General features: G+C 54.0%; 15 protein-coding genes across 15 annotated transcripts; 8 read left to right on the top strand and 7 right to left on the bottom strand.

The window, feature by feature from the left end:
• Window positions 1-442: 442 nt before the first annotated feature.
• On the top strand, window positions 443-1,641 carry BAUCODRAFT_68200 (uncharacterized protein; the record flags this gene model as incomplete). The annotated part of the gene is made up of 3 exons (XM_007677220.1): window positions 443-520; window positions 566-759; window positions 825-1,641. 3 exons carry the CDS (start codon window positions 443-445, stop codon window positions 1,639-1,641), a joined length of 1,089 nt encoding a protein of 362 aa, XP_007675410.1.
• A 607-nt stretch (window positions 1,642-2,248) lies between these two features.
• Window positions 2,249-4,057, bottom strand: BAUCODRAFT_431212 (uncharacterized protein). Its single transcript, XM_007677346.1, has one exon. The coding sequence runs from the start codon at window positions 3,850-3,852 to the stop codon at window positions 2,371-2,373; it is 1,482 nt and encodes a 493-aa protein (XP_007675536.1). The 5' UTR covers window positions 3,853-4,057; the 3' UTR covers window positions 2,249-2,370.
• A 216-nt stretch (window positions 4,058-4,273) lies between these two features.
• Window positions 4,274-5,129, top strand: BAUCODRAFT_106019 (uncharacterized protein; the record flags this gene model as incomplete). Its single annotated transcript, XM_007677345.1, has 3 exons — window positions 4,274-4,757; window positions 4,823-4,972; window positions 5,031-5,129. The coding sequence occupies exons 1-3, from the start codon at window positions 4,641-4,643 to the stop codon at window positions 5,127-5,129; spliced, it is 366 nt and encodes a 121-aa protein (XP_007675535.1). The 5' UTR covers window positions 4,274-4,640.
• Window positions 5,130-5,528: 399 nt separating this feature from the next.
• On the bottom strand, window positions 5,529-5,897 carry BAUCODRAFT_68054 (uncharacterized protein; the record flags this gene model as incomplete). The annotated part of the gene is made up of 2 exons (XM_007677209.1): window positions 5,529-5,792; window positions 5,850-5,897. The coding sequence occupies 2 exons, from the start codon at window positions 5,895-5,897 to the stop codon at window positions 5,529-5,531; spliced, it is 312 nt and encodes a 103-aa protein (XP_007675399.1).
• Window positions 5,898-6,269: 372 nt separating this feature from the next.
• Window positions 6,270-6,679, top strand: BAUCODRAFT_32631 (uncharacterized protein). Its single transcript, XM_007676962.1, has one exon. It carries the CDS (start codon window positions 6,364-6,366, stop codon window positions 6,649-6,651), a length of 288 nt encoding a protein of 95 aa, XP_007675152.1. The 5' UTR covers window positions 6,270-6,363; the 3' UTR covers window positions 6,652-6,679.
• Window positions 6,680-7,867: 1,188 nt separating this feature from the next.
• On the top strand, window positions 7,868-9,865 carry BAUCODRAFT_68026 (uncharacterized protein; the record flags this gene model as incomplete). Its single annotated transcript, XM_007677207.1, has 2 exons — window positions 7,868-8,149; window positions 8,186-9,865. The coding sequence occupies 2 exons, from the start codon at window positions 7,868-7,870 to the stop codon at window positions 9,863-9,865; spliced, it is 1,962 nt and encodes a 653-aa protein (XP_007675397.1).
• Window positions 9,866-9,949: 84 nt separating this feature from the next.
• Window positions 9,950-11,860, bottom strand: BAUCODRAFT_430960 (uncharacterized protein). The gene is made up of 2 exons (XM_007677344.1): window positions 11,474-11,860; window positions 9,950-11,417 (listed from the first exon to the last, which is right to left on the bottom strand). The coding sequence occupies exons 1-2, from the start codon at window positions 11,572-11,574 to the stop codon at window positions 10,034-10,036; spliced, it is 1,485 nt and encodes a 494-aa protein (XP_007675534.1). The 5' UTR covers window positions 11,575-11,860; the 3' UTR covers window positions 9,950-10,033.
• Window positions 11,861-11,925: 65 nt separating this feature from the next.
• Window positions 11,926-13,292, bottom strand: BAUCODRAFT_430976 (uncharacterized protein). The gene is made up of 3 exons (XM_007677343.1): window positions 12,966-13,292; window positions 12,242-12,906; window positions 11,926-12,179 (listed from the first exon to the last, which is right to left on the bottom strand). The coding sequence occupies exons 1-3, from the start codon at window positions 13,178-13,180 to the stop codon at window positions 12,148-12,150; spliced, it is 912 nt and encodes a 303-aa protein (XP_007675533.1). The 5' UTR covers window positions 13,181-13,292; the 3' UTR covers window positions 11,926-12,147.
• A 124-nt stretch (window positions 13,293-13,416) lies between these two features.
• Window positions 13,417-14,019, top strand: BAUCODRAFT_121431 (uncharacterized protein; the record flags this gene model as incomplete). The annotated part of the gene is made up of 1 exon (XM_007677342.1): window positions 13,417-14,019. The coding sequence occupies one exon, from the start codon at window positions 13,417-13,419 to the stop codon at window positions 14,017-14,019; it is 603 nt and encodes a 200-aa protein (XP_007675532.1).
• Window positions 14,020-14,075: 56 nt separating this feature from the next.
• BAUCODRAFT_121430 (uncharacterized protein) lies at window positions 14,076-14,932 on the bottom strand (the record flags this gene model as incomplete). Its single annotated transcript, XM_007677341.1, has 5 exons — window positions 14,076-14,203; window positions 14,274-14,310; window positions 14,370-14,514; window positions 14,604-14,677; window positions 14,759-14,932. 5 exons carry the CDS (start codon window positions 14,930-14,932, stop codon window positions 14,076-14,078), a joined length of 558 nt encoding a protein of 185 aa, XP_007675531.1.
• A 316-nt stretch (window positions 14,933-15,248) lies between these two features.
• On the bottom strand, window positions 15,249-16,225 carry BAUCODRAFT_32626 (uncharacterized protein; the record flags this gene model as incomplete). The annotated part of the gene is made up of 3 exons (XM_007676961.1): window positions 15,249-15,486; window positions 15,543-16,044; window positions 16,104-16,225. 3 exons carry the CDS (start codon window positions 16,223-16,225, stop codon window positions 15,337-15,339), a joined length of 774 nt encoding a protein of 257 aa, XP_007675151.1. The 3' UTR covers window positions 15,249-15,336.
• Window positions 16,226-16,445: 220 nt separating this feature from the next.
• On the top strand, window positions 16,446-18,520 carry BAUCODRAFT_431137 (uncharacterized protein). The gene is made up of 3 exons (XM_007677340.1): window positions 16,446-17,259; window positions 17,322-17,500; window positions 17,587-18,520. Exons 1-3 carry the CDS (start codon window positions 16,672-16,674, stop codon window positions 18,449-18,451), a joined length of 1,632 nt encoding a protein of 543 aa, XP_007675530.1. The 5' UTR covers window positions 16,446-16,671; the 3' UTR covers window positions 18,452-18,520.
• A 448-nt stretch (window positions 18,521-18,968) lies between these two features.
• BAUCODRAFT_54821 (uncharacterized protein) lies at window positions 18,969-20,098 on the bottom strand (the record flags this gene model as incomplete). Its single annotated transcript, XM_007677184.1, has 2 exons — window positions 18,969-19,784; window positions 19,838-20,098. Coding segments are annotated over 2 exons (1,077 nt in total), but the record flags the coding sequence as incomplete, so codon positions are not given.
• Window positions 20,099-20,771: 673 nt separating this feature from the next.
• Window positions 20,772-22,418, top strand: BAUCODRAFT_147078 (uncharacterized protein; the record flags this gene model as incomplete). The annotated part of the gene is made up of 3 exons (XM_007677339.1): window positions 20,772-20,801; window positions 20,854-21,413; window positions 21,470-22,418. The coding sequence occupies 3 exons, from the start codon at window positions 20,772-20,774 to the stop codon at window positions 22,416-22,418; spliced, it is 1,539 nt and encodes a 512-aa protein (XP_007675529.1).
• A 1,028-nt stretch (window positions 22,419-23,446) lies between these two features.
• BAUCODRAFT_430866 (uncharacterized protein) lies at window positions 23,447-24,330 on the top strand. The gene is made up of 2 exons (XM_007677338.1): window positions 23,447-23,923; window positions 23,977-24,330. The coding sequence occupies exons 1-2, from the start codon at window positions 23,749-23,751 to the stop codon at window positions 24,297-24,299; spliced, it is 498 nt and encodes a 165-aa protein (XP_007675528.1). The 5' UTR covers window positions 23,447-23,748; the 3' UTR covers window positions 24,300-24,330.
• The last annotated feature ends 1,530 nt before the right edge of the window (window positions 24,331-25,860 follow it).

The raw sequence follows: 25,860 nt of genomic DNA, 5'->3' as shown, positions 1-25,860 counted from the left end.
TTGAAAGGTCACATGGATATCCGCCATATCACCGACGGAAGACGCTTTGTCAGCCGTGGATGCATAAGGTCAAGCGAGGAGATTGGCCGGGAAGTTGAGCGAATGGCATTTCGCCATTTAACCTTCACTTCATGCAGCCGGACCCTTGAACCCTCGAAGCTCTCAACAGCTTGCCCCACTGTAAATTCGGAGGGCGAAGCTCGAATCGTACGGTTTTTGACGGCGGCGACGGATGATGCCCGTCCTTGCCGATGTTGCAATTAATGGCTATGCTGTGCTGACTCTGACTGTACATGAATGTCCCTCGCTTAATTTCTTGACTGTACTACACCACGTCTGAACGAAAAGGAGAACGAGAACGAGGACATAACAAGGACATAAGGGTCGAGTCAAGACGAGACATTGTGACCCCGGCACCGGATTCGTCCTCAGGCCCACCGCCATGGACGTCGTCCTCGAGCTCTGCGACACATACGTCTTCGACCGCATATACGCCAGCCTACTACCACTAGCTCCGGCAGTATCATCTTTCCACCCGGTGTCGACCATTGCGGCATCGTGGAAGAACTACGATGTGAATGCGACGACATACGGCGCGGCAGCTGCGTCAGGCGCAGACAGTAGCTTTGCACCTTCGGGATGGCAATGGCAGCCTGCCAGCCAGTACTTCAGCATCCAGCCGAGCGAGTACGCGTATATGAGTTCGTGGGATCGGAGTAATATCTGGCGGCAGACCATTTCGCTCTATGCGCTGACCTGGTGAGACACATTCCTATACTGCACCATCATTCAACCTGCAATTTGCTAATGTTGATTGATGTCAGGTTCTTTGGGATAACCATCTACTTCTTCTTCGCCACCCTCTCCTACCTCTTCGTCTTCGACAAGAACACCATCCACCACCCCAAATACCTCAAGAACCAAATCTCCCTCGAAATCCAACAAACCTGCCGCAGCGTCCCCATCATGGCCCTCCTCACCGTCCCCTTCTTCCTCGCCGAAGTCCGCGGGCACAGCTACATGTACGACTCCGTCGCCTCCGCCCCCTTCACCCACCCCGCCTTCCAGCTCTTCGGCGGCTGGTACAACCTCCTCCAGTTCCCGCTCTTCCTCCTCTTCACCGACTGCGGCATCTACTGGATCCATCGCGCCCTGCACAGCAAGCTCCTCTACAAGCACCTCCACAAACCCCACCACAAGTGGATCATGCCCACCCCCTACGCCTCCCACGCCTTCCACCCGCTCGACGGCTACGCGCAAAGCGTGCCCTACCACCTCTTCCCCTTCATCTTCCCCTTGCAGAAATTCGCCTACATCGCCCTCTTCACCTTCATCCAGATCTGGACCGTCATGATCCACGACGGGGAGTACGTGGCCAACTCGCCCATCATCAACGGTGCCGCGTGTCATACGATGCACCATTTGTACTTCAACTACAACTACGGGCAGTTCACGACGCTGTGGGATCGGTTGGGCGGCAGTTATCGCCGGCCGAACGAGGAGTTGTTCGAGAAGGAGAAGAAGATGAGTGCGGAGGAGTGGAAGAGGCAGACGAGCGAGATGGAGAGGATGGTTGTTGAGGTGGAGGGCAGCGATGATAGGAGTTATGGGACCGAGGAGCGGGTGAAGAAGGTGCAGTAAGCTGGTATGGTATGCTTGGTAATGTATTTCGCTCTCGGTAACGAGCTCCGTTGGGTATAGAGACTGTCAACTCAACGGGTCAACTATCTCGCACTTTTTACTCATGAATTCTTGAGCCATGATAAAGGTTGATGCTGACAATACTGAGTATCATGCATTCCATCCTCCTCTTTGACACTGTAACCAGCACTGAAGCTAACAATGACCTTACGCCTCGCCTTGATCTGGAAAACCGCACTAGAGAGCCTAACCTAATTTCGAACCTAGCTAGTCACCACCTCGTACGTGGCGGAAACGAACAAGAAGGCTCGACTGATACGCAGCGAAGATGATGGCGTCTCGAACTTGGCGTCGTAGACATTCAAAGTGGTCACATGTAGTGTGTGATCTGACAGCGGTCGAGAGAGCGACGAGAGTTGGTCATCTATCCACCATGCAATCCCTTTCACCATCCTCCGCATCCCCCGACGGTCGTGGCAAATCATTGCCAATCGTTACGCTCCCTCCACACACCCTCTTCACAAGAGACTGCCTGCGAAAGCAGGCATAAGCACAAACACCCTTCGTAGCTACATCGCGCTGCGATTCATCCTTTGCGACTGAGTCACAGGTCTGCTGAGGGCCTAGGTAAAACTCCGCCAGCGCCTCGCCATGCCATGCCATGCCATCATTGGAAAGCAGACCGAACCCGGCCGAAACCCAAACGAATGTCGAAACAAAGCCGACAAATCAACCCAGAACATTAAGCTTCAACATCCGGCGGAGATCATCCTCCATACTGCGTATATCTCGTGATGAAGAGCCGCCAGTGGCGCCTGCGCGTGGAGAAGCATTAGAAGGAAGCATAGCGCCGTTTGCAGCAGTGGATTCAGAAGTCGAAGCATTACCAGAAGCGCCCGGCCTGGAGCCATTGGTGAAAGGGAGTTGCGGCAGAGAAGCGGGTCTGTAGTCGCGGATTTGTTGATTGAGGTAATCGCGTGGGAAGGTGTTGGGGTCTGCAGGATCGTTGGATTGCGACGGAGGTGGAGGACGCGGGAAGGCGGAAGAGATATTGTCTCCGTTCGGCAGCTCCTGGCGCAAGGTGGATGGTCGGGTGGGAGTATCGGGCCCGCGTGCGGCTTTGAAGAGTGGTGAAAGGTTGCGGTTACCGTAGTGCAGGGCGTAGTGGTTCGGTTGGCCCGCGGACGAGGGCACGGGTGCTGGTGTGGTTGGGCCGGAGGATGAGCGGTGGTAGGGAGATGGTGTTTGCGTCGCTTGAGCGGCAGAGTAGGCGCGTTCATGTGACACTTGTGGCGGCGTAGTATTAGTAGATGTGGTTGGAGGCTTGTTGACGTTGTTGAAGAGAAGATCTTTGAGGGACTGGGTGTACGTCTGTCGATCGTCTTGGTCGCCCGCCGACTGCGGCCGCAGACCTGGTGACGAGTGTGCGCGCTCGAGCGTATCCGGACGTGCGCCGTTTGGTACCGTCCTTGGACTCGGCATCGGTTCGTTGTTCCCATCGAGCTCTTGCAGAAAGACGCTCTTGCCTGACTGGTGCTGTTGGAATGGATTGCGCGGTTCGGTCGCAGGAGCAGGCTTCCTCTGTGCCATCTCCGGCGACAGCATGCCGCTGCTGCTTCGACTCCTCTCCTCCTTGTCGGCTTTGAAGAAGAGATCGAGCGGTGATTGCTGTGTCTCACGCAGCGCCTCCGGCTCGACCACGTCTGGCTCAGGCGAGGACTGCTGCTCGGGCGTCTTCTCCTCTCCCGCCATGCGCGCCGCGAAAGGGTTCGCATCGCCGGGCACTGACCTCGAGAAGAACTTGGGTATCGGCAGCGCGGATGCGGCAGGCGAAGCATGGAATGTAGGTCCGGCATACGCTTGCTCTTTGGCCGGCGTCGCGGGCAGTAAGGGACCCCCAAGTGACACAGGCCGTGTCTTCTGCCCGTTCGCCCTGCCCATGTAACCGTTCGGTTTGGGCGCTGTAGGGTTGGCTACGCTTTGTCCTTGTTGCGCCGGCTTCTTTGCGCCCGCGGACGTAAGAGGGTTGGTCACGGAGTCTGAGACGGTGCCGTCCGATGGTTGATGACTGGATGGCTTAGGCTTACGAGTACGCGACTGCGGTTTCGCTCGCTTCTCTCCATGTTGCGAAGCTTTGATGGCCGTCAAGTCGCTCTTGCTCAGACTGCCATCCGCACTCGGAAGCGGCTGGTCGTTGGCCGTGGCTGCCATGTCCGGCGAGCTGAAGTGAATGGAGTTTGTAGACTTCCTGATCCGCTGCTTCGCACACCAATACGGCGTGAATACAGCGCTACACGAGGGTGCTTGCTATCTGGGAGAGGACGGGTAAAGCGACCAAGGTATTCGTAGCGTTCGTGGGAAGTTGGGTTGTGACGTGATGCTGAAGGTCGACATTTGCGTAGTGACTGGTGTATTGGTGTTGTAGTATGAGCGAGACGCAGTACCTGAGGTGCTGGCAGAAACTGTGTGGTGTATGGCGAGTGACTGGGAGGTCATGAGGATGATGCGATCGGCTGAGCAGAGCGCACTCTCGTCTTGGCTGCTTTCAGTGGCGGGGCGGGTTCAGCCGTGGGTCATCAGCCACTATCGATAAGGCTGGGCTATTGACTAACGCAAGGCTCTCAAGGTAGAAGGCGAACATTCTCGACACGTGCGCTCAAACAGTACAGCAGCTTGCGGATCGGCGACCGCAGGCTATTGTGTGTCACGATCACTGAGAAGATCGCCAGCTTGCTAGAGTTCACGGTTACACCCCACACCCTGTCTCCACCGCCGCTCAGCATCGCTTCGGGACAGAGGTCCATACCTCCACCTTGCGGCCTAAGGAGCGTGCCTTCCCTCACCCGACGATATCAACAACCCCAGTATAACACCGCGCAAAGGATAAGGCGTCACACGACCGGGTCATAACACCCTTTGTCGTTCTTACGCTACTTTGAAGTACCAACCATCTTCAGCCAACAGGCTACTATTGGTCTACATTACCACGACGACTTATTATGGCGGACGTGGAGATGACCGATGCCGCGGCGTCAGTGCCGAAGACGAAGAGCAGTAAGGCCAGTGCAAGTGCGGGCGGTGAAGTGGATGGCAAAAAGAGGTTCGAAGTCAAGAAGGTACGCTACACTACCACGCGATGCGCTGCTTGGAATGTCAAGAGAGCTAATATGTGATGTTGTAGTGGAACGCCGTCGCTCTATGGGCTTGGGACATCGTCGTCGACAACTGCGCCATCTGTCGCAACCACATCATGGATCTGTGCATCGACTGCCAGGCCAACCAAGCCTCCGCCACATCCGAGGAATGCACCGTCGCGTGGGGCATCTGCAACGTAAGCCTCCCTCCTCCGATCATATTCGAACGCTCTCTCGCTAATGGAAGGATAACAGCACGCCTTCCACTTCCACTGCATCTCGCGCTGGCTCAAGACCCGCCAAGTCTGCCCGCTCGATAATCGCGATTGGGAGTTCCAGAAGTACGGTCGGTAGTTCAGCCGTATGGGCGAACATGCGCGACGTACGCGTTACCATGAAGCCGTGTTGCGCCAGGTTTCCAAAGACGCCAGTACTGAGGCTGCCGTGCGCCGTGCTTCGGTGGACGCGGTGATGGAGTTTCCCTTCAGCTCTGGCGTCTGAATTGGCAGCGGAAGCCGCATGCATCGGTGGAGGCATATGAGCGTTAAGGCGTTGAAACAGGCGGCAACGAATGAAGCTGCTGGCACAGCTGCACAAGACACCACAACCCCGTGTAGTTCGTTGCTCTCAGAGTAGCCATAGCTCGACACGAACATCAGATTCTTAAAAGCTTCAAATACTGTTCCGGAAAGTCGCATGCCTCCATACGCACCAACTCCTCGCTTTGCACCTTTGACACTTTCCCTAAGCCCACTAACCCACTTTCTTCCCATCCACAACAATCTCGCCATAGTCCGTCCCCCTTCCCGTCCTCGGCGGCAGCCAAGCCAACGGATGCCGATTGAAGAATGGCCATGGCGGTACGACAATCAGGAACGTCAACGCCGTGCCGCCGAGACCAATGTACAATGTTTGGTAGATGTCTTGTGCTATGAAGCCGACGAGGAAGGCGATGAAGCCGAAGAGGGAGAGCAGGCCGTAGTTGAGGTATTCGGCGAGGCGTTGGCCGTGGAAGTCCTGGAGGTCGTCAGTTGGTGTGGGGAGAAGGTGTGGGGGCAGAGGAAAAGGGCATACGATCTCGCCTTCCCAGATTGTGCGGGCTTGGTCAAGAAGTGCTTCCATGGTGGGCGAGGCACTACTATAGCTCCAGGTCAGGACATTGCTGGAGGCAGCTTGATGTTCGTTCTATCAATGGACGAGGTGTTGAGACCTCAGGCATGCATCGGCGTGTCTTCCGGGAGATCCGCTCTGCACCGCTCGTGCCGCCAGCCAGTGCATCGCACCTCACCCGTTTAGCACCACCCAGATGGTAACGTGAAGACTCCTCGCATCTGCCGCTCATGCTAGCACTATAACGACCTCCATACCCTCATTCACCGTCATCTTGTATACGTCGTGACAGGATGGTAAAGATCGACTCTAGAAGTTCGCTTCGAACACCATGATATCTGCGTCGTGAAGCTTCGGCATTACATTACTGCAGGATGTGATTCGACCTCACGCATAGCCCTTGTACCCTAGCGTGCGTTTGCACTCCCTCGTACTCCGTCTGTTCGCTCTACTACTGCGGTATGGATTGGCACTCGTTATGATGAGTACGCCTCGATGGCAGACCAAAATCTTTCTTTCACGCGTTTCGACTTGGAAACAACACAAATCCACACGCCGCCGCACGTGCATGTATCGACTGAAATCTCTGATTGCGACGAAGGTCGTACAATCTTCCACGCCATACCTGTCCCGTGCCCTGTCCCTGCATGGTCCTGCAACGATTGGATTGATATCGCAAACCGTCCGGCGCACTGGTCTTGCGGGCGTTGATGAAAACGACGCTGTCTCTATGGGCGTTAGTCCTGACTGCCATGTCCGGGCGTGACAGGATTCACGATTTTTGAGCTACCGGGACTATCATCCTCAGTCCTATAAGGTGTGAACGCTAAGTTCGAGGGTCGGGCAGGGCAGTCAAGAGCTTCTTCGGCAAGTTTACTGGGGTTGATATTCATGAAGGGTAGCGGGTAGAAGCGCCGGGCATTCTCGACCGCAGTAGTCTTACCTGACAAGGCAACAACAATGATACTTAACAGCCATAATATCTAGCCAAGTAGAACACGCTTTCGTCCGTGTCCTGGTTCTTGGCCTCGCCATACCAATCGAGATTCATGAAGCTACTCTCGTCAAGCCTCAAGCGTGCCTCGGCATAGCGCAAGGATGATGCTTCGCTCCGGAAGCTAATGCACGGCTCGTGGCAAGAGCCGTGATTCTGCAAGATCGTGAAGCCGTCACCTCGGACGTCCCACCCACATGAAGTGGCAGTCAACGTAAGATTGAGGTAATAATACTTGCCGGAAGATCATTTCACCATCTCGCACTCCGAAGCCTCACCTGAGAACCGTAGCACGATCTCTACGCTGAGCATCAAAAAGTTAGTGACGAGTTTGTCTTAAAACTTAGGTAAGCGGTCCGAGCGTCGCTGTTAGTCTGTCGCATCAAGAGATTCTTTCGAAACTTCTTCTCCTTTACCATCTCTTCCGTTCGCACAACACACATTTGGGACAATACTGCACACCACTCGCTCAACACTGTATATAAGGTACATGAAAGATATGCCCGGCTTCTGACTCCCAGACTCACCGCCGGCGCCCGACAGCTGGGTCACCACACTGTCACTTCGTCTCGTCGCCCGCCGCAAGCTGGCTGCGCTCACTGAGGGATATTCCCATACATCCCCACCACTCTGCAACGACACTCGTCGCCACGGCGACTTCAATCTGAATACATTCAAGTTGGCGGGGGCTCAGGTAGAGGCGATTTCCTACATTCGCCCGTTGCTCGGACCGGCCTGGTTCGTCTTCGGCGGCGACGTCAAGCAGCCACCATAACTGGCCTAATACGACCGCTGGTATAGAAGCGCATGTTATCGCTAGCGCTTTCGGAAATCAACAATACCCGATGGGTTAAATTGCACGCTCGGAGCAGACTGTGTGACGCAGTCGACGAGGAGAGAATAGAACCACAGCATTTGCAAACGGATTCGCAGCAATACAGCCCATACTATTGAGAGTATAATAGAGCGTCTGTTGAAGGCACACAACATGTCGGACGAGCACGAAGACACCGGGCGTACGCGCTACAGCACGCCTGAGCCAAATCTGGACGACCACCGCAACCAGCCGGAGAGCCTGCCACTAGCTCATGAAGGCCATCCTGGTACCAGACGCGGCACACTCGCAAGTCTCGCTAGTGTCGAGCGACCCAGGCTAGAGGCGCCGCAGCTTGAGGCCCACGGCTCCATTACGCGAGATTTTGAGAATGCTATTCTCGACGACGATGAGAGAAGCATTCGCAGTAACCGTTCAACCGGCTCTAAGCGCTCTGTGGACGAAGAGTGGCATGCAGAAAGGCGCGGAGAGGGCACTCCAGTCGTGGCACGGCGTAGCACTTTCCGTCGTGCCATCCACAACCGGCAGCGCGAAGCCGGACATGTCTCTAGAGACTCCTCGCGTACCAGGTCCACGTCACCTCCAAACTCTGTGGATGCATTCGCACCGCCGAAGAGGGGCCGCGCAGGCACCGCAAACAGCAAGGGAGCATCTGTAGAGAACCTCAGTCTGCACCGCACCATTTCCAATGCTACCCACGAGCGCCGCCGACTCACTGGCGCTGACGAAGGCACCGCAGGTCACAGGACGAGCGTGGCTTCCATCCGCAGCTCTGTGCAGGAAGACATATGCTTCCCACCAGAGGAGCCTCCGAACACGTACACGATCGACTTCGAAGACCTCGAAGAATTTGTGGCGCAGACGCACACCAAGACACCACTCGCGCATCCGTTCATGCCACATTTTGGTCAGCGCGACGAGACACAAGCCAAGCGTGTCTTCCACGATCTGCGACACGGTGAAGCTGCTGGTAACGTCCCACTCGAGGGCATGGAGAATTACGCTTCCGGGATGAGTGGCAAGACGGTCACGGACGAGAAGGCAGCCGAGGCAGACTCCTCCGAAGAAGATCTCAAGCGGGTCATAAGCAACACCGAGATGCAGAATCGCTTTACCTTCTTCTCGTCTGAGATCGACGAGACCGTTCACGCCCCGGAGCTCGGCGGGCTGCTCATGCCAGGCGAGACCTTCCGCGATCTTTTTGAACTCGGTCCAGAAGGCGGTGTCTGGTGGCTCGACATGCTCAACCCGTCGGAAGAAGAAGTATTTGCTATCTGCGGTGCTTTCCGCGTGCATCCTTTGACTCGCGAGGATATCACCACGCAAGAGACGCGCGAAAAAGTCGAGCTCTTCCGCAGCTACTACTTCATGTGCTTCCGTAGCTTCTACGCCGTCGACAAGACCAGCGAGGACTACCTCGAGCCGATCAACATTTACGCCGTCGTCTTCCGCGAGGGTCTCCTCACTTTCAGTTTCTGCCAGAACCCGCATGCAGCGCACGTTCGCAAGCGTATCGGCAAGCTGCGCGACTATGTGAACCTTTCTGCGGACTGGATCTGTTACGCCCTGATCGATGAGATCGTCGACGCCTTCGCCCCCGTGCTCCGCGAATTGGAGACGGAGACCGACACTATCGAAGACAGCGTCTTCACCGCCCGCTTCGAAGACTCCCGCGCTATCCTCAAGCAGATCGGCGAGTGCCGCAAGACCGTTATGTCGCTCCTTCGGCTCTTGGGCGGCAAGGCGGACGTCATCCGCGGCTTCGCGAAGAAATGTAACGAAGCGTACCAGTCCGCGCCCCGTGGGGACGTGGGCTTGTACCTGAGCGACGTCCAAGATCACGTTGTCACCATGATGTCGAACCTGTCGCATTTCGAGAAGATGCTCGGCCGCAGTCACTCGAACCACTTGTCGCAGATCAGCTTGAGTCACATTGAGCAGGGCAGCAGAGCCAACGCCATGTTGGGCAAGATTACGGTGTTCGCCACGATTTTGGTGCCGCTGAATTTGATTGCGGGTTTGTTTGGCATGAACGTACCGGTACCGGGCCGGGATTCCACGGGGCTGGGGTGGTGGTTTGGCATTGTGGGAGTGATTCTGGGTTTCACGTTGATTTGTGTAGGCACGGCGAAGAAGTTGAGGTGGATATGAGCAATCAGCATAAGGGTCGGAAGAGGTGGTGGAAAAGTTTCGCATTGTAATTTGTTTTTCCTATAGCGTGGCATTGCATTTGAGCGTAAACTTCATCAAGCGACCTCATAGTGGATACTGTTGATATAGCATCGACCACACAACCAGATCGTCGTCACGCATACGTATTCATGCCTTGCCCGCACCCTTTTCAACGACATGGGTAACCCCATCCTTACCTGCCAACGTCTTCTTGCTGACTACCCTTAAGCCACCAACCAACAGCACCAACGCCTCCAGGCCCAGGACGACAGCCAGCGTGACCATGGCGCCAATGACACCATTGACCCCCGGGCTCAATCCGTTGCCGCTCTTGTCGCTCGCCGTCACGCCTGATCCAGACGACGACGGTGAGGACGAGCTGCTGTTGGACGCATAGGCCGCACAAGTGCCGGTAAAGTTACCGCACGCAGTACACCACTGCTGGGTCGTACCAAGAGCAAACTTGTTGAGACCAGCTTGGAAGTCGTTCCATTTGAGCGTCATCTGCCTGCTCCCAAACAACGGATAGACAGTCGGCTCGGAGGAATTGCTCGTGGTCCCGTTGTGAAACAGCATGCGCACGTAGATGTTGTCCGCGCTTGGGTACGATGAGCCGCTCACGGCCGTCGAGACATTGGTGAACATCTCGAAGGTCAGTGCGCTAGCGTAGTCGGCCACGCCCATGAGCTCTGGTGCTACCGTAGCAATGTCGGGGATGGCTAGGCCGAAGAAGGAGGCGAAGGAACCGTAGGCGCCGAATTGGATGCCGATCTTTGCTGCTCCCTTGCTCGTGATGGTTGTGTTTAGGTATTGTACGATCTGCGCTGCGAGGGTCATGCCGGCGACCGCGCGCATGTTGTCGGAGGCGTTGTAGGCGAGGCCCCATTCGTGCGTATCGGCTAGCGTGCGGAGCTGGAAGAAGGAGTCGTTGGTGATGAGGTTGGATGAAGGGATGCTAGAGTTGTGGATCTCGGCTACGTTGATGTAGTCATAAATTGTGTAGGCGTTCTTGAAGCTGGTCTGAGCGGCGGTGAAGGTGCTGTTGATGACGGGTGCGATGCCGGTGTAGAGGGATTGGGTGCTGTTGAGAAGGTGGAGGTACTGTGCGCTGGAAAAGTAGTTGTTGGACGACACGGTGGCCGCAGCACATCCGCTTGCACCCTGAAGCCAGCCGCTGTCCTCGCTACTAGTGCCGGCACTCACGAGTGCGACTGGGATCAGCTGATACCCTTGCATGGGCGCAGTCACTACGGTGCCATCCCGCAGCGTCTCAGTGTCGTAGCTGGGTCCGACGGGAGGATACAGGCCTTGCAGGAAGCCCGTGGCACTGTTCTGAAGGACGGTGTCTGACGGGGCAGAGACGGAGATCTGCGCTTGCTTAACGATGTTCGTGTTGATCCCATTGATCTTGTAGGCGGCGTTAGAGGCGATGTACCGGCTGCGGTAGTATTGGCCGGAGGTGTAGACTTCCTGGTAACCAAGATCGGTGAGGTTGGCGGGAGGGGTTGACTTCGAGGTACGGTCGCCATGGCTGTTAGGGTACGGTCAGTAGGTGAAGTACGTATGTTGGGATGAGTAAGGTTTTACCGGTGGAACATGTACACACCAAGGACCGTCTCGTTGGATACTGCTTGACTCGCAACCAAAGGCAAGGCCGCCGCAAGCGTAATGGCAGTCAGAAGGGCCATGATCACGGTTGAAGAAAAGGTTTCTTGGACAAGCAGACAAGAGAGGCAGCAAGTTCAACGCTTGAACAAGAGGAATGTTATACAGACTACCTGAAGCTAGCCTCTTATCGTCCGGTTGTCGGCGCACCATCTTGCCCTCTTTGACGGACAGTTCTCCGGTGAAGCTGTACAGCTAACGGGTCCCTCCTAGCTAGACCCATTGGGAAGCTTTATCAAGGTTGCAATGGTTTGGCGACGGAGTCTGAAAGTTTATGGATAGCTCAAAGTACGGTGGGGCGGTTGCAGCTGTAGTGCGTTCCTACTTAGCTGGGTTAAGCATCCCGAGCTCGCTCTTCTTTGTCAAACAAGGAATGGCCGGCTCTGGGCATGGCTGGCCCGCCGTCTCCACCTCTACGGCCAATCACCATAAGCGAGCAGACGGTTGGTCCTCCGAGGGACTTCTTAGCGACGAGCATGTAGCTCAACTGCAATCGTTGCTCGTAGCGATTCGCGCAGCTTACGCACAAGTCGTGTACCTACGCAGATGGTCGTGCAAGTAAAGGCTTCTTGTGGCCCCCAGTGGAGACGGGGCTCCTACTCCTTGTCTTGCAGCCAGTCCACGACAGCTGTGTCTGCGTGTCAGCACTTTAACATACAATTGCAGGGGATGATGATGGATTGCACTCACCCTTCCTGAACTCCTCCGGCTGCTCACTGATTACCCAATGACCCGCTTCAATATCCACAACTTCGAACTTCGGAAAGAATCTGCCCACAGTGGGCAGCATCTCATCTGCCACGTAGTGGCTCTTCGTCCCTCGTACGATCAGTGTAGGTCCCTCGAACCGTACCTCCTCTGGGTCTTTGAATGGGAAATCGGCCATCTTGTCCAGACTGTTAGCGAGGTATTTGATTGGTATCCTGAACTTCTGCAACCCAGTGTCCGGGTCCCGCAACAGGTTCGTGAGTAGAAATTGTCGGATGGGCAAGCTTTCTTCGTAGTCCTGCAGTATCGCATCGGCTTCCGATTGGCGCTTGCAGCCCGCCTCTTCGATCTTGCGCATCGCTTGCACGTACTTCCCGAAGTCGCTCTTGAGTGCGGCATCGATGGGCGCGTTGTCGACCGGTATCAGGTTCGAGATTCGCACCTTGTGCCTCAATACGACCGTCATGGCGGTTTTGGCCCCCATCGAATGACCGATCAATGTGGTCTTCTCCAGCTTATGCTGCTGCAGGAACAGCTCCACGTCTTCTGCGAGAGCGCCGTAGTCGTGCCGTGGGTCATGAGAAGAGTCGCCATGGTTGCGCAGGTCGATGGCGTAGACGGGTCGCTTCAGGTCGCGAGCGAAGACTCTACGAGGCTGGTCAGACGGACATTGTTCAGCCATGGTGGTATTTGTATGGATGCGTACTTACTCATGCTCCTGTTGTTCTTCTTGCTGCCGAACAAGCCGTGGATGAAGATGATGGGAGGAGCATTTGCCGCGCCGGATGGCGGCTCATGGAGATCGTAGGCCAGCTTGATGCCATTGGGAAGGTCGGTGGTGGAGAAGGGGCGGCGCGTGTGTGCGAAGAGGTAGACTCGTCTTGTAGCTATTGGTCGCGAGAGTACCACTCGCGCGAACATCACAAACACCCAACAGTGAACGGGAGCAAAGGGTGCGCTGGGGCGAGTTGTGGCGCATCGATGGAAGCATTTCCATCTCGTAGGGCTGAGGGCCCGAAGCTTCAACTTTCTGCATACTCCTACGTCACAGTCAATAGTACATGCTGTCCATTTTGTTGCGCACACGACCAGCTATCCGACTGTTGCCAAATCTTGCCAAACCCTCGACCATCACTAGCCTAGGGCTACTCAATATAATGCCAGAAATACTCCGCACCGATCCCAACATAATCATCACCGGCACGCCAGGCGTAGGCAAGACCACGACAGCCCAAGAGCTCGCCTTGCGCACCGGCCTGCACCACCTTGACATTAATGAAGTGGTGAAGAAACACAACATCGGCGAGACTTCTTCTGACCCTGACGACCCTAACGTCAAGATCGTGGACGAAGACCGCTTGCTGGACTGCATCGAGAACGACTTGGAGGAGGGAGGACAGATCATTGACTGGCATGCCTGCGACCTCTTCCCGCCGAGTCTCATCGACCTTGTCTGTGTGATCAGATGCGACAACAAGGTTCTGTATGACCGGCTGAAGAAGAGAGGGTACGGGGAGAAGAAGTTGCAGGAGAATCTGGATTGTGAGATCATGGAGGTGTTGGTGCAGGAGGCTAGAGAGGCGTACGATGAGGGAATGGTCGTTGAGCTGCGGAGTGAGAAGACGGGCGATGTCGATGCGAATGTGGATCGAATCGAGGAGTGGGTGCAGAATTGGAAGAAGGATCACGGTAAAGATGGTCTGCAGGCGCAGGAGGATGTTCAGAAGGATGAGGATGATCCGATGTTTCTCCATGGGTGAAGCAACCAGAAATGCGGCTCTATCCAGCATGCGGCAAAGGTCATAATGGTGCAGGGTTAAACCTCCTGCTTCAGCCACTCGACCAACTTCGCCAGCGCCCGGCCACGATGTGAGATCTTGTTCTTCTCCTCCTTCGGCATCTCCGCGTACGTCTGTCCTTCGTACTCGAAGCAGGCGTCCCAGCCTACTCGCCACAAAGGGTCAGTCCCTTTCGCACTCACCCTTGCATCTACGAAATGAAAACACTAGCTTACCGAAATGTGTAGGTCCTCGCGCAGGCACGATCTTGCCCTGCACATATTCGTTAGCAAGCATCCGTTGACCTGAGTGAGAAGGATGAATTTAGATACATCCGTCCGTCCCTGGAACACTGTCGGTTCCTTTCCAGGTCCTTCACAGTACGCAAAAGTGCAGACCGCTTGTGCGGACTTGTCGTCGAAGCCGGCGAGGAGTTTGTGGAATTGTTGGACGCCGAGGGCGGCGAGGAACCATTTGCTAGTTGACCACCCATCAGCACAACCTGAGCGAGACATGTATATATCGGGCAGCCGCTCTTGAGTTGATGGCTGAGGTGTTGGACGTACACATAAGGACCAGGTAGTTCGTCAAACGCATTGAAGCAGAGGCATGTGTCTTCTACCAGTACTGGTCCGTTTATCTACGCAATGATGGTGAGCGATCTGCTGTACTGTGTACACCATTTGCAATTGCGAAGACGGCTGGTAGTGACCCAACATACCACTTCAGCCGCTCGCCGTGCCTTATCCTTCGATATTTCTTCGATCGTGCCTTGTATCTCCACCAGATCGACCGCCTGCGACTGTAGCTTGACGGGTGTGGCGGAGAGGATCGCCTGCACTTCGGCAAGCTTGTTCTTATTGCCCGTGATGAAGTTGAGCTCTTTGGGCGCCATGATCCGTCAGGACAACGCGATTAATGTTATGTTCTGGCGTATTTATCCGAGCAAGCGGTGACGAGGATGCCTTGCATTGTGCGGATGGTGGACAGACGTGATCAACGGATGCACATTGCCAGACGCGCGCAGAATTGCACTTATTGGCCTATTTCATGCAGAGCAAACATGGCAGATTCATATAACCTTATTACGCGTGCAACTGGATAACAGCATACGCATAACCCTATACGCCACATGCAGCATGCTGATACGGTCGGCGGTCATCTTGGGATGCGTTTAATGAACTACGAAGCATTACCGGTCACTTGCCGGCGCCGCCGACTATGTAGAAAGCCTTTGAACTCCCCATGCCGCACGCAACACCACTTCGGCCTCGTCTCGTTGGCGTCCTTGTGTCTCGCTTACACGCTCTCGAGCACCTGCTCTTTGAACTCCTTGCTGCCCTCAACCTTCTGGCCCGAATCGTCCGTGGTCGATTCGCCGTGCAGAGACAGTAGGTTGCCGAGGTCGAACTTGGGCTGCTTCAGCAGCTTCACCTTGCGGACGTGGACCTGCGTTCCTTCATTAGCATACCGACTTCGCCACCACCACAAGCAAATATACTTACGTTCTGCAGCGGGTAGATGCCCTGCGTGCTCTTTTCAATCTCGCGCCCAATGACTTCCGGGATGAGCTTCGTGGTGAGCTGGCTCAAGCTGCACGCCTGCGCCTCCCTCTGCATGATGTCCATCATCTTCTTCCTAATCGCCCGGACCTGCGAACTCCGCGCATACGTTGTCTTGCGGACCTGGTTTGGCCGCCTCTTCGTAAAGGCGATCGCGAACAGTCGGAGAAGGTAGTCGTCGGTCGTCTTCACAACGACGTTTGCCTCAATCAGAGTCTGCCATTTGCGGACGAGCGAGCGGATTCGGTCAGAGGTGAAGTCGAGGCCGTGGAAGTTGGTGAGACAATTCTTGCCCTGCACTTCATCAATTCGGAGCTTGACCTTGCGGTGCGCATGGTCTTCGTCCTTCTGCAGGTCGGCGAGGGAGACTTCGAAGATGCGGCCTTTGAGGGCATCGTTGGCGTTCTTGAGACCAGTCGTGCGGTTTACTAGAGTTTTACCGACACTTGAATTACAGTCAGCAACTTGTACTGCAACTACGTGTGATGGTGGTGCTGAACGTACTCGCGGATGTTGAAGGTAGAGGGCGCCTTTAGGTTGAACCAGTCCTTCCTGGCGAATGGGTCGGTCCTCTTCTTCAAACCCTTCTTACCCTTGGACAATCTCTTGTTCTTTCCGACAGCCATGTTTGCGGTGGCTGTGTATGCGGAATGCTGAGATTGTGAGCGATGATGGCGGCGATGTCGTCCGTCGATGCCCACACTGCCATTTTCTTAGCGCCGGTTCTGCCGCTGTGGGTGGAGAAATGCTTGGCGTCCCAGTGTCGGTGCCTAAGGCATCGATTCAGCCCAGGACTTCACTTTCCTACGATGCGTGCCAACTGCAGGTTCGCTCCGCTTGACGTACGGAAGTCGTCTATGGCAGGAACTTTACCACCGTGTGACCCTAGGCGGTAAGCATGGCTCTGCGATCGCTGCCAGTGGGGCTCCCTTCCCTCTCATCTGGCTTCTCTCCTCTCTGTTTCGTTGCTTATATTGTGCACACACTATCTCAACATTCCCGCAGCGTTGGTATTGACTAGCACCTTATCCCTTCAATCTGAGCTTGGCTGCCAGTCATTGTTCTGGGACGGATGTCGCCACCAATGCTCTCTACCACCGGCGAATGGACCAATGACCGGTGGCCTTACCTGCCGATGTACCAACTCCGAAACCAGATCCATCTACGCGTCTCCCTTGATGGCACAAGCCCACAAAACCCGTTGCTCGTCTATTTCATCACAGGTAACCCAGGTGTAATCCAGTACTACGGCAGCTTCATGATGCACCTCAAGGATCAGCTTGCCACCCGGCAGCCCGGCCTGAAGAAGAATCTCATCGTCCACGGCGCAAGTCTCGATGGCTTCCAAAGCCGGCCAAAGACTGCCAGATGGCGGCCCTATGACTTGCGCGAGCAGATTGCGGGCATTCGGTGGCAGCTGGCCCTGGCAGTCGGCACCAGCAAAGGTCAACATCCCGACCCTATGCCGGTCATTCTTGTGGGACACTCTATCGGAGCGTACATGCTTATCGAGGCTATTGCTCGTGAGCGTGAGCGTGCCACCAGAGATAGCTTTCCAGACCAGAAGCCAATTTTCAATATTATTGGCGGCATCTGCCTGTTTCCTACCATCACCGATCTTGGGTCGAGCGGGAATGGGGTGGGTTTGTGGTACCTGTCGGTGCGTGATTGCCCAACATGATTGAGGCCATGGCTCCGTTCTGCTAACATCCTACGCTCCAGTGGTTGCTTGCGGTACCTGGCTTTCTACTCATATTCCAGGTCTTCGTCCGCTTGCTTACTGGGTGGATGCCTTACTTATTCTTGGACGGTATTGTTTCCTTCTTCACCGGCTACAAAGCGGATGCAGCACGTACGACTTCAATGTTCCTCAAGAGTCGACAAGGTGTTCGTCAAGCGCTGTGAGTGCATGTCCGTCACCTGCCTCATTGGCGCATCACATATCTCTGCGTAGCGATACAAGTACTGGGCTAACGAAAGTCGACAGCTATCTCGCCAGATGCGAGCTCAATACGCTAAAGGCCAACCATGAGCCTTGGACGGACGCTCTCTGGGGCACCCAGCAGCCCGAGATCAACCTTGCCGAAACTGCCCTTGAAATTGCCGCTGGAGGCGATTGTGGGGTGAGCGACATCACTAACCTGTCTACCGCTGAGCGGAAAGACTCCACACAGCGATCCGATTCATCGGCTTCCTCATCGAGCAGTAACCGCAAGGTCTGTCAGCTCTCCGTCGGCGGCTTTTCCGGCTCATCCTCGGCGAATGTCTCACCTACTTCACCAGCTAGGCGGAAAGACTCCGCTCCGTCGCCGCTGAGGCAAGCCATGCATCCAGATCCGGAGAACGATGTGGTCGAAGGTGGAGCACAAGCAGATGCGGAAGATAGCAGCGAGTCGTCCGAGGAGGATCTCATGGATTGCCGCCGCCGCAGCATCTCGTGGAGCGCTGACATTAAGGAGAGCAAGTACATTGCAAAGAGATCCAAATCCTTACCTCAAGCCGCAACCGCGAAGTCCGCTGCTACCTGTCCCGCAATCTCTGCTCCCGTGCGAGAACAGCCAGGCCCACCCCTGTACTTCTACTGGGGCCGCAAAGATCACTGGGTGGCGGACGAGACCCGGGACCGCATAATCCGCAAACGAGCAATGAATGGCATTCCCACCGTCGTCCGCCGAGGCAGCAATGGTAAGGAGGCTATCACTGGCGTCGGTGACAGTCGCGGCACGGCGGTCATGGAGATTGATAGTTATGGCATCCCGCATGACTTTCCGGTAAGAGAAAATGATAGCAAGAGAGTGGCGGAGAAGGTCGCAGCGTGGGTTGAGGAAATTGTCGAGCGCCAGGCACCGTAGCAGGAGCACTGGGACTTTGGGACGGGGGCTTGTAAGGAGAAGACGTTTGAGGGCGTGTAATGGGCGTGTTCGTTCACACTTCATTTCTGTGCTTTGGTACGTGCGTTTGAGCGGCTTCTTTGGGCAGCAGGTCCGGATAGCTGGTGTTGGTAGGGTGGCGGTCATCGTTGCCTGGTCTGGATGGATGCTTGCTTGTTTCGATATTGTACATTCGTGCTATACTTCATCCTTGTCGCACGCAAGCTACGCGACTTTTGTCGGCTGCTGCAAACCCGCTGCTGACATGCGGCTCGCACTAGTTACCTCGACCATTCCCAGCTTACTTGGAGTGCTCAGCTTATTATAAGATGACCGTCTCTGCTCCATTCGTCGCCGCTTCCGACGATCCAAGGTGAGCACCAGTAACATCCCTCGCCGGCATACCACCCATACCCATACCATTTACACCATTCACACCATCCACGCCAAATTCCGCCGCCACCCCCATCTGCCCAAGCGACTGCCCCACCATCGCTGTCAGTTCCGGCGGGATAGTGAAGAGCGAGTAGATCCTCCCCTCCAACCCATCTCCATCGAACAACGCGAAATTCTGGATGGGCTGTTCGCGCTTTCCGAGCACGTTGATAACGTCTTCGCTCAGCCTACCTCCCACGAACGCGGCGGTCGGCATCATTTCTGCGCCGACGTTTTGCATGAAGCTTCGCAAAAACTCGGACTTGAGTGTCTCGGGTGGGAGTTGGAGCTCGCGGGATTTGGCTGTGGCAAGGGTAGTGAAGCTCGCTAGGTCCGCGGAGGTGTGGCCGGGGAGACGAGCGTAAGTGCGCTGAAAGTCGAACAGGGCGCGGAGGCAGGGAAGTAGAGCAGGGACGGACTTGAGTTTGCGCCGGTTAGAGAGTATGTCCGCGGGCAAGGGCGAGCTGTTAGCTAGGATGAGCGGACAGTACAGTTCTTGCTTCTTAACGATTTCGACATTTTTGCCGCTATTCTCCTTTTTGTTCGTCACACTCAGCACGGAGCGGGTCAGAGACTCCGGACCGATTGAGGTGGGAACATTGGGTTTGTCCCTCTCAACCACGTAATCGTGCGCGACGAGGTCGGCGAAGATGTAGCCGTAGAAGCCATGTATTCCGGCGGCGTAGAAGGGCCGGTTGGCGAAGCGGGCGGCGGTGTTGATGGCAGAGAGGGTGAGGAAGTCATGGTCCAGCGCTATGATGATGGAGAAGGGGGTGTAGTACGTTTGGTCGCGTTGTACAAGGTCGGTGAGGGTGCCACCCGACTGTATTGCAACGCGAGGGTTGAATTCTTGTATGCGGGGAATGGCAGCTTCGGCGCGCTGTAGACGACATCAGTTGCGGCCTCGTATGGGTGGCAAATGGTGGTGCTTACTGGCTTGCCAATGTCTTCTTCACGCAGGAAGAACTGCGCGCCAAGGTCTTCCTCTGCGACTGGCTCGTCATCGATGATAGTTAGGGAGCTGATGCCGGCGAGGGTGAGGTTCTTCGCAATTTCTGTGCCTAGAGCGCGGAGGGACACGAGGAGAATGTTGGCCGAGCGGATCCTTTCCTGAGCTTGAGCGCCCCAGAGACGGATCTGCCGGTCATATAGAGCAATTTCGTCGGCACTCAGACCTGGTACGGTCGTCGTGCTGGTCCCGTCCTCAAGCGTGGCCGCGTCGTCGGTGTTGCCGTTCATTGCCTCTGCCTGACTCGTCGTGCCATTGGCGTCGGCCATCTTTGCCGCCAATTCGGCCGTTGTCGTCGGTCAAAAAGATTCGGCCCGGATATCCAAATGATGCAGAAGAATGAAGTGTGGGATCTGTGTGCGGTGTCTTCACTCGGACGAATGCTGCTTCCTCCAAGCGTGAATCGGATCCGATACCAATCTTTGGTGGCCAGCTAATGCAGGTAGTGGGAGATGGCTATGCGATCAACCTGGGCTATCCTGTTGCCTCGAGCAAGCATGCAGTGCGTAAAATTGACTTTCCTCAGCTCCCTATTGTCTACCGAAGCCACCGCGGACGCACAGCTTCACCAGATTCCACATGCAGTTTCGATTGCACGTGTGTTGCAGCAGTGCACAAATGTTTGACTTCGACGCCACGATGGCTGAGAACGGCTCGGCCCTTTCGCTTGTGGCTGGAGGCCGAATGGTGGAGAATGCACGTTGACGATGACATGCATGCCGCACGACACGCGCCAAGGTAGTGTTCCACAGCATCTTCGTCTCAAGACAATGCAGAACAATGGAGGCTGCGACTCGTAGCAGATGGGAGTTGAATTAAGCGATTGAGAATAATAGAAGGTCAACATTTAGCAATACAATGCCGCAGGCTCGACCACTCCATTTGAGGGTATGTCAAAGCCATCAAAACAGACGGTCAGCGAGCTGACATACCGTCTCAGCCCGGAGCCTACGATGACCCGCCAAGCACTGAAGCCTCCACGCCTCGCTCACGTCGCGAACAGCTCGAGCGAGCGTTGCAGTTGACCAGTGAACTTAGCCGGCGAGAGATGAGTGAGGGTCGCAATGCAACAAGACATCGCACCCTGCTGAGTCCGGTGGGCCGCCGTAGACGCAGATCGCCAAGCACTTCGGAGGAAGCCAATATGGCTTCGGAGACACAGGAGGAGATTACAGGCCTTCCTAGAACACGACGGTCGAAGCGTAGGAGGCTAGATACAGAACCTCTACCTGCCCCACGCATCCCCATTAAGTACGGTCACTACGGTCAGGTGGAGCCGGGAAGGCTCAGATTGGAGCTGGTGAGCTACGATGGAGGCGAGCACTCAGATTCACGCAATCCAGGGTTGTATTTGGGCGCGAAGAACGTCTTACACCATAATAAGAGCGTATACTGCTCCGAGCGACCGAGCAGTAGTATCGTGCTGGGCCATGCCGACCACACACCCTTCTGCCTTGAGAAGCTGCACGTCGTCGGGCCTGAACACGGCTTTACTGCTCCGTAAGTCCCCATTCTAGCCTTCTCCTCATCAGAAAGCGCTCTTGACAAGTGATTAGTGTCCGCGAAGGCCTGGTCTACATCGCTATGAACCTCTCCGACCTGCATAAATACCTCGACCCGCCACCCCACGCCCGTCGTCAAGGTATCCACAGCCCACCCTATTATAACCGCCGGCAGCCTAGCAACATCCGCTCCGCACCTGAAGAGCGTCTCAGCCTCTCTGACGCTTTGCGAGACCCGGAGATCAACGCCGCCTTATCCCAACCACAACGCGAGCAAGACTACGCCCGTGCAGCAGATGCCGCTCATGACTTAGCCTACACAGGCACAGCCACCCACGCAGACTACTACGGCTCCGACTTTGGTTTCGGTCGTACTGACCCGGAAGCGCACTGCGAAATTCCTGCCCTCGTCTCCACGAACAGCCTAGACTCTCCGGCCCACTCCGAGACCGAGCATGCCCCAGTCACGGTTCTAAGCAGTGACGAAGACGCCGACGTCGGTCCCGAAGAAGCCTCGAGCCAGGAGGTTATCGACTTCCGCCTTCAACGCCTCCGCCAAATGCGGCGGCGGTATGAGGTTGAGGCTTACGATCGTGACGAACGGTGGTCGGGACTCAACGGCCTACATTTCGCCAACGATTCGTCCATTGTAAGCAGTGTGCCAAGATCCATGTACCCTCCTTTCAACCCCAGCCGTAACGACGCGAGAACGCGACAATTGGTGGAGGAGGCCGTCGAGGCAGCTCCTCTACCACCACCAATGGCTAGCAGTGCCGAAGCTACTAATGCGGTTCATGAGGCGAACGACGATCCTAATGTTACATGCGCACGGTTTCGGATTCGAGGGGGTAAGCATAAGGTTGCCATCAAGTTCGAGCCGGCAATTAGTGGGCGCTTCATCTTGCTGAAGCTGTGGGCGGGCAAGACAAATGTGGACGTGCAGAGTTTGATTGCGAAGGGGTACGGAGGGTGTCGGTTCTTTCCTGCTACAGAGTTGGCCTGAGCCGACACGAGCAAATTCGTCTGTTGGTGGCAGAAGTCGAGCTGCGCTCGAAGGGGATAGGGACGGCCGTTGTGAGTGAGTCGAAGGAAGAGGGTTGAAGCACATGAAGCAGTGTGGGCTCGACTGTTGATGGCTAGACATCCGGCTCGACCCATGTTACGATGCACGATGATCACGATCGGATGCGACACAATGACAGACGCCGAGACGGTTAGCAAGCGAAGCATCAGAGGGCAGGCCAGGCGTGACTGCCTGCCTCTACACTGAACACTCTGCAAAATATTCCTGCACGATGCCTTAGCCGTCTCGATACATTGAGACCCGTCCAGTCGCTATTGTCAAGACGTGCGCATGTCTGGCAACATTGTCTCACTTCGGACGATCAGCGTCGTGTAGCCGTAGCAAGCATGCCAGCATATCAGCACATGATATGCCCAACAACGCCTGAACCGAACAGGGCCATATTCGCACTAGTAAGCATGAGATCACCGGCAAGACTCTCGGGATTTCCTTCCCTGTCCTCTCTCCCGATCACGGCGGCCATTGGGTCGAAGAATCCTACAAGCTTGCACTATTGGACATACCCTGCTTATGACCAATGCTGCTCACGCAATTCTACCTCTCCGAGGTTCGCTCAATCGTGCTTAGTTCTTAGATACACGGAGAGCATGCAGGAGTCGGTGCTAGTCAGGCAATCGAGTACGGATCAGTGTTCGCCGTGCTGATCCGGACTGGCGCCTCGTGTCGCGAAGGATCGGTGAACCTCCACAGACCACACAGCAACAATGTCGCAAACGTCACGAGCGTACGCTTGCAATAGGGCGGCGCTTCGTCGAGGCTTAGAGATTGGGTGGTATGACACGAGCACTGGTCAGAGGTCAGAGTCCTGCAATGCGTCACAAAATATTGGGGAGTGGATACCTGCTTTTCCGTCGCTGACACATGACAGACGGGCTTAACGGACTTGAGGCGGTTAGCGGAGTTGCATGCTTAAAGTAGGGCAATGTAAGCCGCGTAATCCTACTTCACAGAGTCCGAACTTTAGAAGACTCGACTTCGACGGGGTGAACGCAGTAACTCAACCGTCCCGCCAACGCCCCCGTCAGCCTCTCCTCTCTGCATACGTCAAAAAGCTGCAGCTCACGGAAAGGCCTGCTTCCGTCCTTCAATGTTTAACACATATGTCTCCCTCCGATCCATTGCCCCATTGTCGTAGGACTCTTTGCGAGCAAAGCCCATGCTCGTTTTCAGGTCTTACCGCTGTTGGTACGATATGATGGCTTCGCAAATGTAAACTCCATGAATTTATACTGAACTGAAATACCTGCTGATGACGCTGTTGAAGATCAACGATAGTCCTCTTCGTCGCCATCCTGCTGGCGAGCAGGCAGCTCCCACTCGAAGACCAAGCGTGCTGCACGGAGCGCGCGTGCTCTACCTTTCTACTCAGCTTGTCATCTTCGTCGCCCATCTGTACACCTTTGTCCATATCCGACGCAAGAAAGGCGAGGTCCACTCCAACTAGCATGCTTGAAATCGAGTCTGACTGCGTCTGTAGACATGACGGTGCTTTCAAAAGCAAACGCTACCACGGTCTACCAATACGATTGCCAACAATGGCGCGCGATGCTCAGAGGTCAGATCCTCGGGCTGGCGATGGTTGCGGTCATGCACTTGTACTTCAAGCTGCCGAATCCGTTGCTGATTCAATCGATCTTGCCTTTGAAGACTTCGGTGGAGAGCAAACTAGTGCAAATCCATGTCTTCGGAACGCCGGTTGTAGGTGAGCCGCAGCGGCCGTGGAAGACCAGCCCTGGGCTTGCGGGTATGTGGCGATTCGGCCGTGGTGCTGGGTTGGACGGAAAGGTGAAGAGCAGCTAAGCTTACGAATCGCGTTGACACGGACTTGCAAACATGAAGTTGCCCCGTTGGTCACAGACTCCTACCTACGTGCCTGTAGTGTACCTGAAGGTCGAGATCGAGATGTATGTCTGAAGTCGTGCAAAGTGGAGCCACTACAACCGTTTCGAATAACATTGTCGCATGCTTGGCGTCTCTGCTTCGCGGGGTCGCTCATAGTAATTCGGACACTTTCTATGCCTATATATTGCTATATTATTGTCGTTTGTAAATAAAGCTGTAATTAATATAATTACTACTATTATAGTTAGATTTAAAGTATTATTAGCTATATAGGCGTTATATAGTTATATAGTAGCTATAATAGTAAAGCGGTACTCTCTATATATAACGACTTATATATATAACCTTCTCTATAATAGCTAGATATTATATATAGCTATTAGTAAGGAGTTATAGATCTCTATATATACTATATAGTATTAGAGGCTAAGTTTTAATCTCTTTAGTAAGATATATCTATCTTCTATTACTCGAAGAGGCTAGCTATAAGTATTAACTATAGTATAGAAAGAGATATATATTTAAGCTTATATAACTACTCTTACTAATATACTCGCTTAGTAGCTTCTTAACTATCTCTCTAATTATCTAAGTATATATCTTAATAAGCTAGCTCTTATAATACTAAATAAGTATAGTATTAATATTAGCGCTACTACTATATAGTCTATTCTATAGCGCTATAACTAGTCTCGGAAACTTATATATATATAAGTAAAGGTAGCTAGTATACTATTAAGAGCGCTTTAGTAAAAGAAGTATCTTAACTAGATAAGTAACTAGCTTATTTTCTATAATAAGAGCGCTACGAATTAACGAACTAGATAGCGTAAATATAGCTAGTTACTAAGAGGCTAAGATATATTTAGTCTAATAGCTATAAATAAAAGAGATTAGTTCTCTATATTACTATTATTAATATATAATAGCTATATCGATAAGGCTACGTTAATTATTAAAGGTTTAGTTAATAAGAAGTAGTATCTTAAATAGATTCGCGACACTATATTACTATAGCTAATAAGTAGCTACTATATCCTTATTATAGATAACTATACTATATATTATAGTCTAGAGATTAGAGAGATATATATAATCGCTAGTATATAATTAGAGTATTTACTACTATATTCGCTAGATCTTAACTCTATTAAATAGATCTTTAATATATTAAAGATATAGCTCTAATATAACTAGTATTTATATCTAATATATAATAGCTTCGAGGAGTTCCTTAGTAATACTTATTATTAAGCAAACTACTATAATTATTATATATACTATAGAGAGAGTAGATATATAATTATAAGTAAGTAGTAATAATTTAAGTAATTAGGGTTTAATTAGCGTAGCTTTTTAGCGCTAGGACCCTATGTTTTAGCTCTATATTAGCCCTACTATTAGGGTTAGGGTTAGGGTTAGGGTTAGGGTTAGGGTTAGGGTTAGGGTTAGGGTTAGGGTTAGGGTTAGGGTTAGGGTTAGGGTTAGGGTTAGGGTTAGGGTTAGGGTTAGGGTTAGG

The sequence above is a fragment of the Baudoinia panamericana genome, assembly GCF_000338955.1.
Source record: "Baudoinia panamericana UAMH 10762 unplaced genomic scaffold BAUCOscaffold_5, whole genome shotgun sequence".
Taxonomy (NCBI): domain Eukaryota; kingdom Fungi; phylum Ascomycota; class Dothideomycetes; order Mycosphaerellales; family Teratosphaeriaceae; genus Baudoinia; species Baudoinia panamericana.
Note: the sequence above shows the minus strand (reverse complement) of the source record. Positions and strands in the feature narration are given on the sequence as shown.

Excerpts from the sequence above, each read along its gene's own strand:
- BAUCODRAFT_431212 (XM_007677346.1), bottom strand. The coding sequence starts at position 3,852 with ATGGCAGCCACGGCCAACGACCAGCCGCTTCCGAGTGCGGATGGCAGT.
- BAUCODRAFT_32631 (XM_007676962.1), top strand. The coding sequence starts at position 6,364 with ATGATGAGTACGCCTCGATGGCAGACCAAAATCTTTCTTTCACGCGTT.
- BAUCODRAFT_430960 (XM_007677344.1), bottom strand. The coding sequence starts at position 11,574 with ATGGCCCTTCTGACTGCCATTACGCTTGCGGCGGCCTTGCCTTTGGTT. Across the intron at positions 11,418-11,473 it reads GGTGTGTACATGTTCCACCG|CCATGGCGACCGTACCTCGA; the intron begins GTAAAACCTTAC and ends GTACCCTAACAG.
- BAUCODRAFT_430976 (XM_007677343.1), bottom strand. The coding sequence starts at position 13,180 with ATGTTCGCGCGAGTGGTACTCTCGCGACCAATAGCTACAAGACGAGTC. Across the intron at positions 12,907-12,965 it reads AACAACAGGAGCATGAGTAA|AGTCTTCGCTCGCGACCTGA; the intron begins GTACGCATCCAT and ends CCAGCCTCGTAG. Across the intron at positions 12,180-12,241 it reads GCCGGAGGAGTTCAGGAAGG|CTGTCGTGGACTGGCTGCAA; the intron begins GTGAGTGCAATC and ends ACGCAGACACAG.
- BAUCODRAFT_431137 (XM_007677340.1), top strand. The coding sequence starts at position 16,672 with ATGTCGCCACCAATGCTCTCTACCACCGGCGAATGGACCAATGACCGG. Across the intron at positions 17,260-17,321 it reads TGGGTTTGTGGTACCTGTCG|TGGTTGCTTGCGGTACCTGG; the intron begins GTGCGTGATTGC and ends CCTACGCTCCAG. Across the intron at positions 17,501-17,586 it reads CAAGGTGTTCGTCAAGCGCT|CTATCTCGCCAGATGCGAGC; the intron begins GTGAGTGCATGT and ends GAAAGTCGACAG.
- BAUCODRAFT_430866 (XM_007677338.1), top strand. The coding sequence starts at position 23,749 with ATGACGCTGTTGAAGATCAACGATAGTCCTCTTCGTCGCCATCCTGCT. Across the intron at positions 23,924-23,976 it reads CCATATCCGACGCAAGAAAG|ACATGACGGTGCTTTCAAAA; the intron begins GCGAGGTCCACT and ends CTGCGTCTGTAG.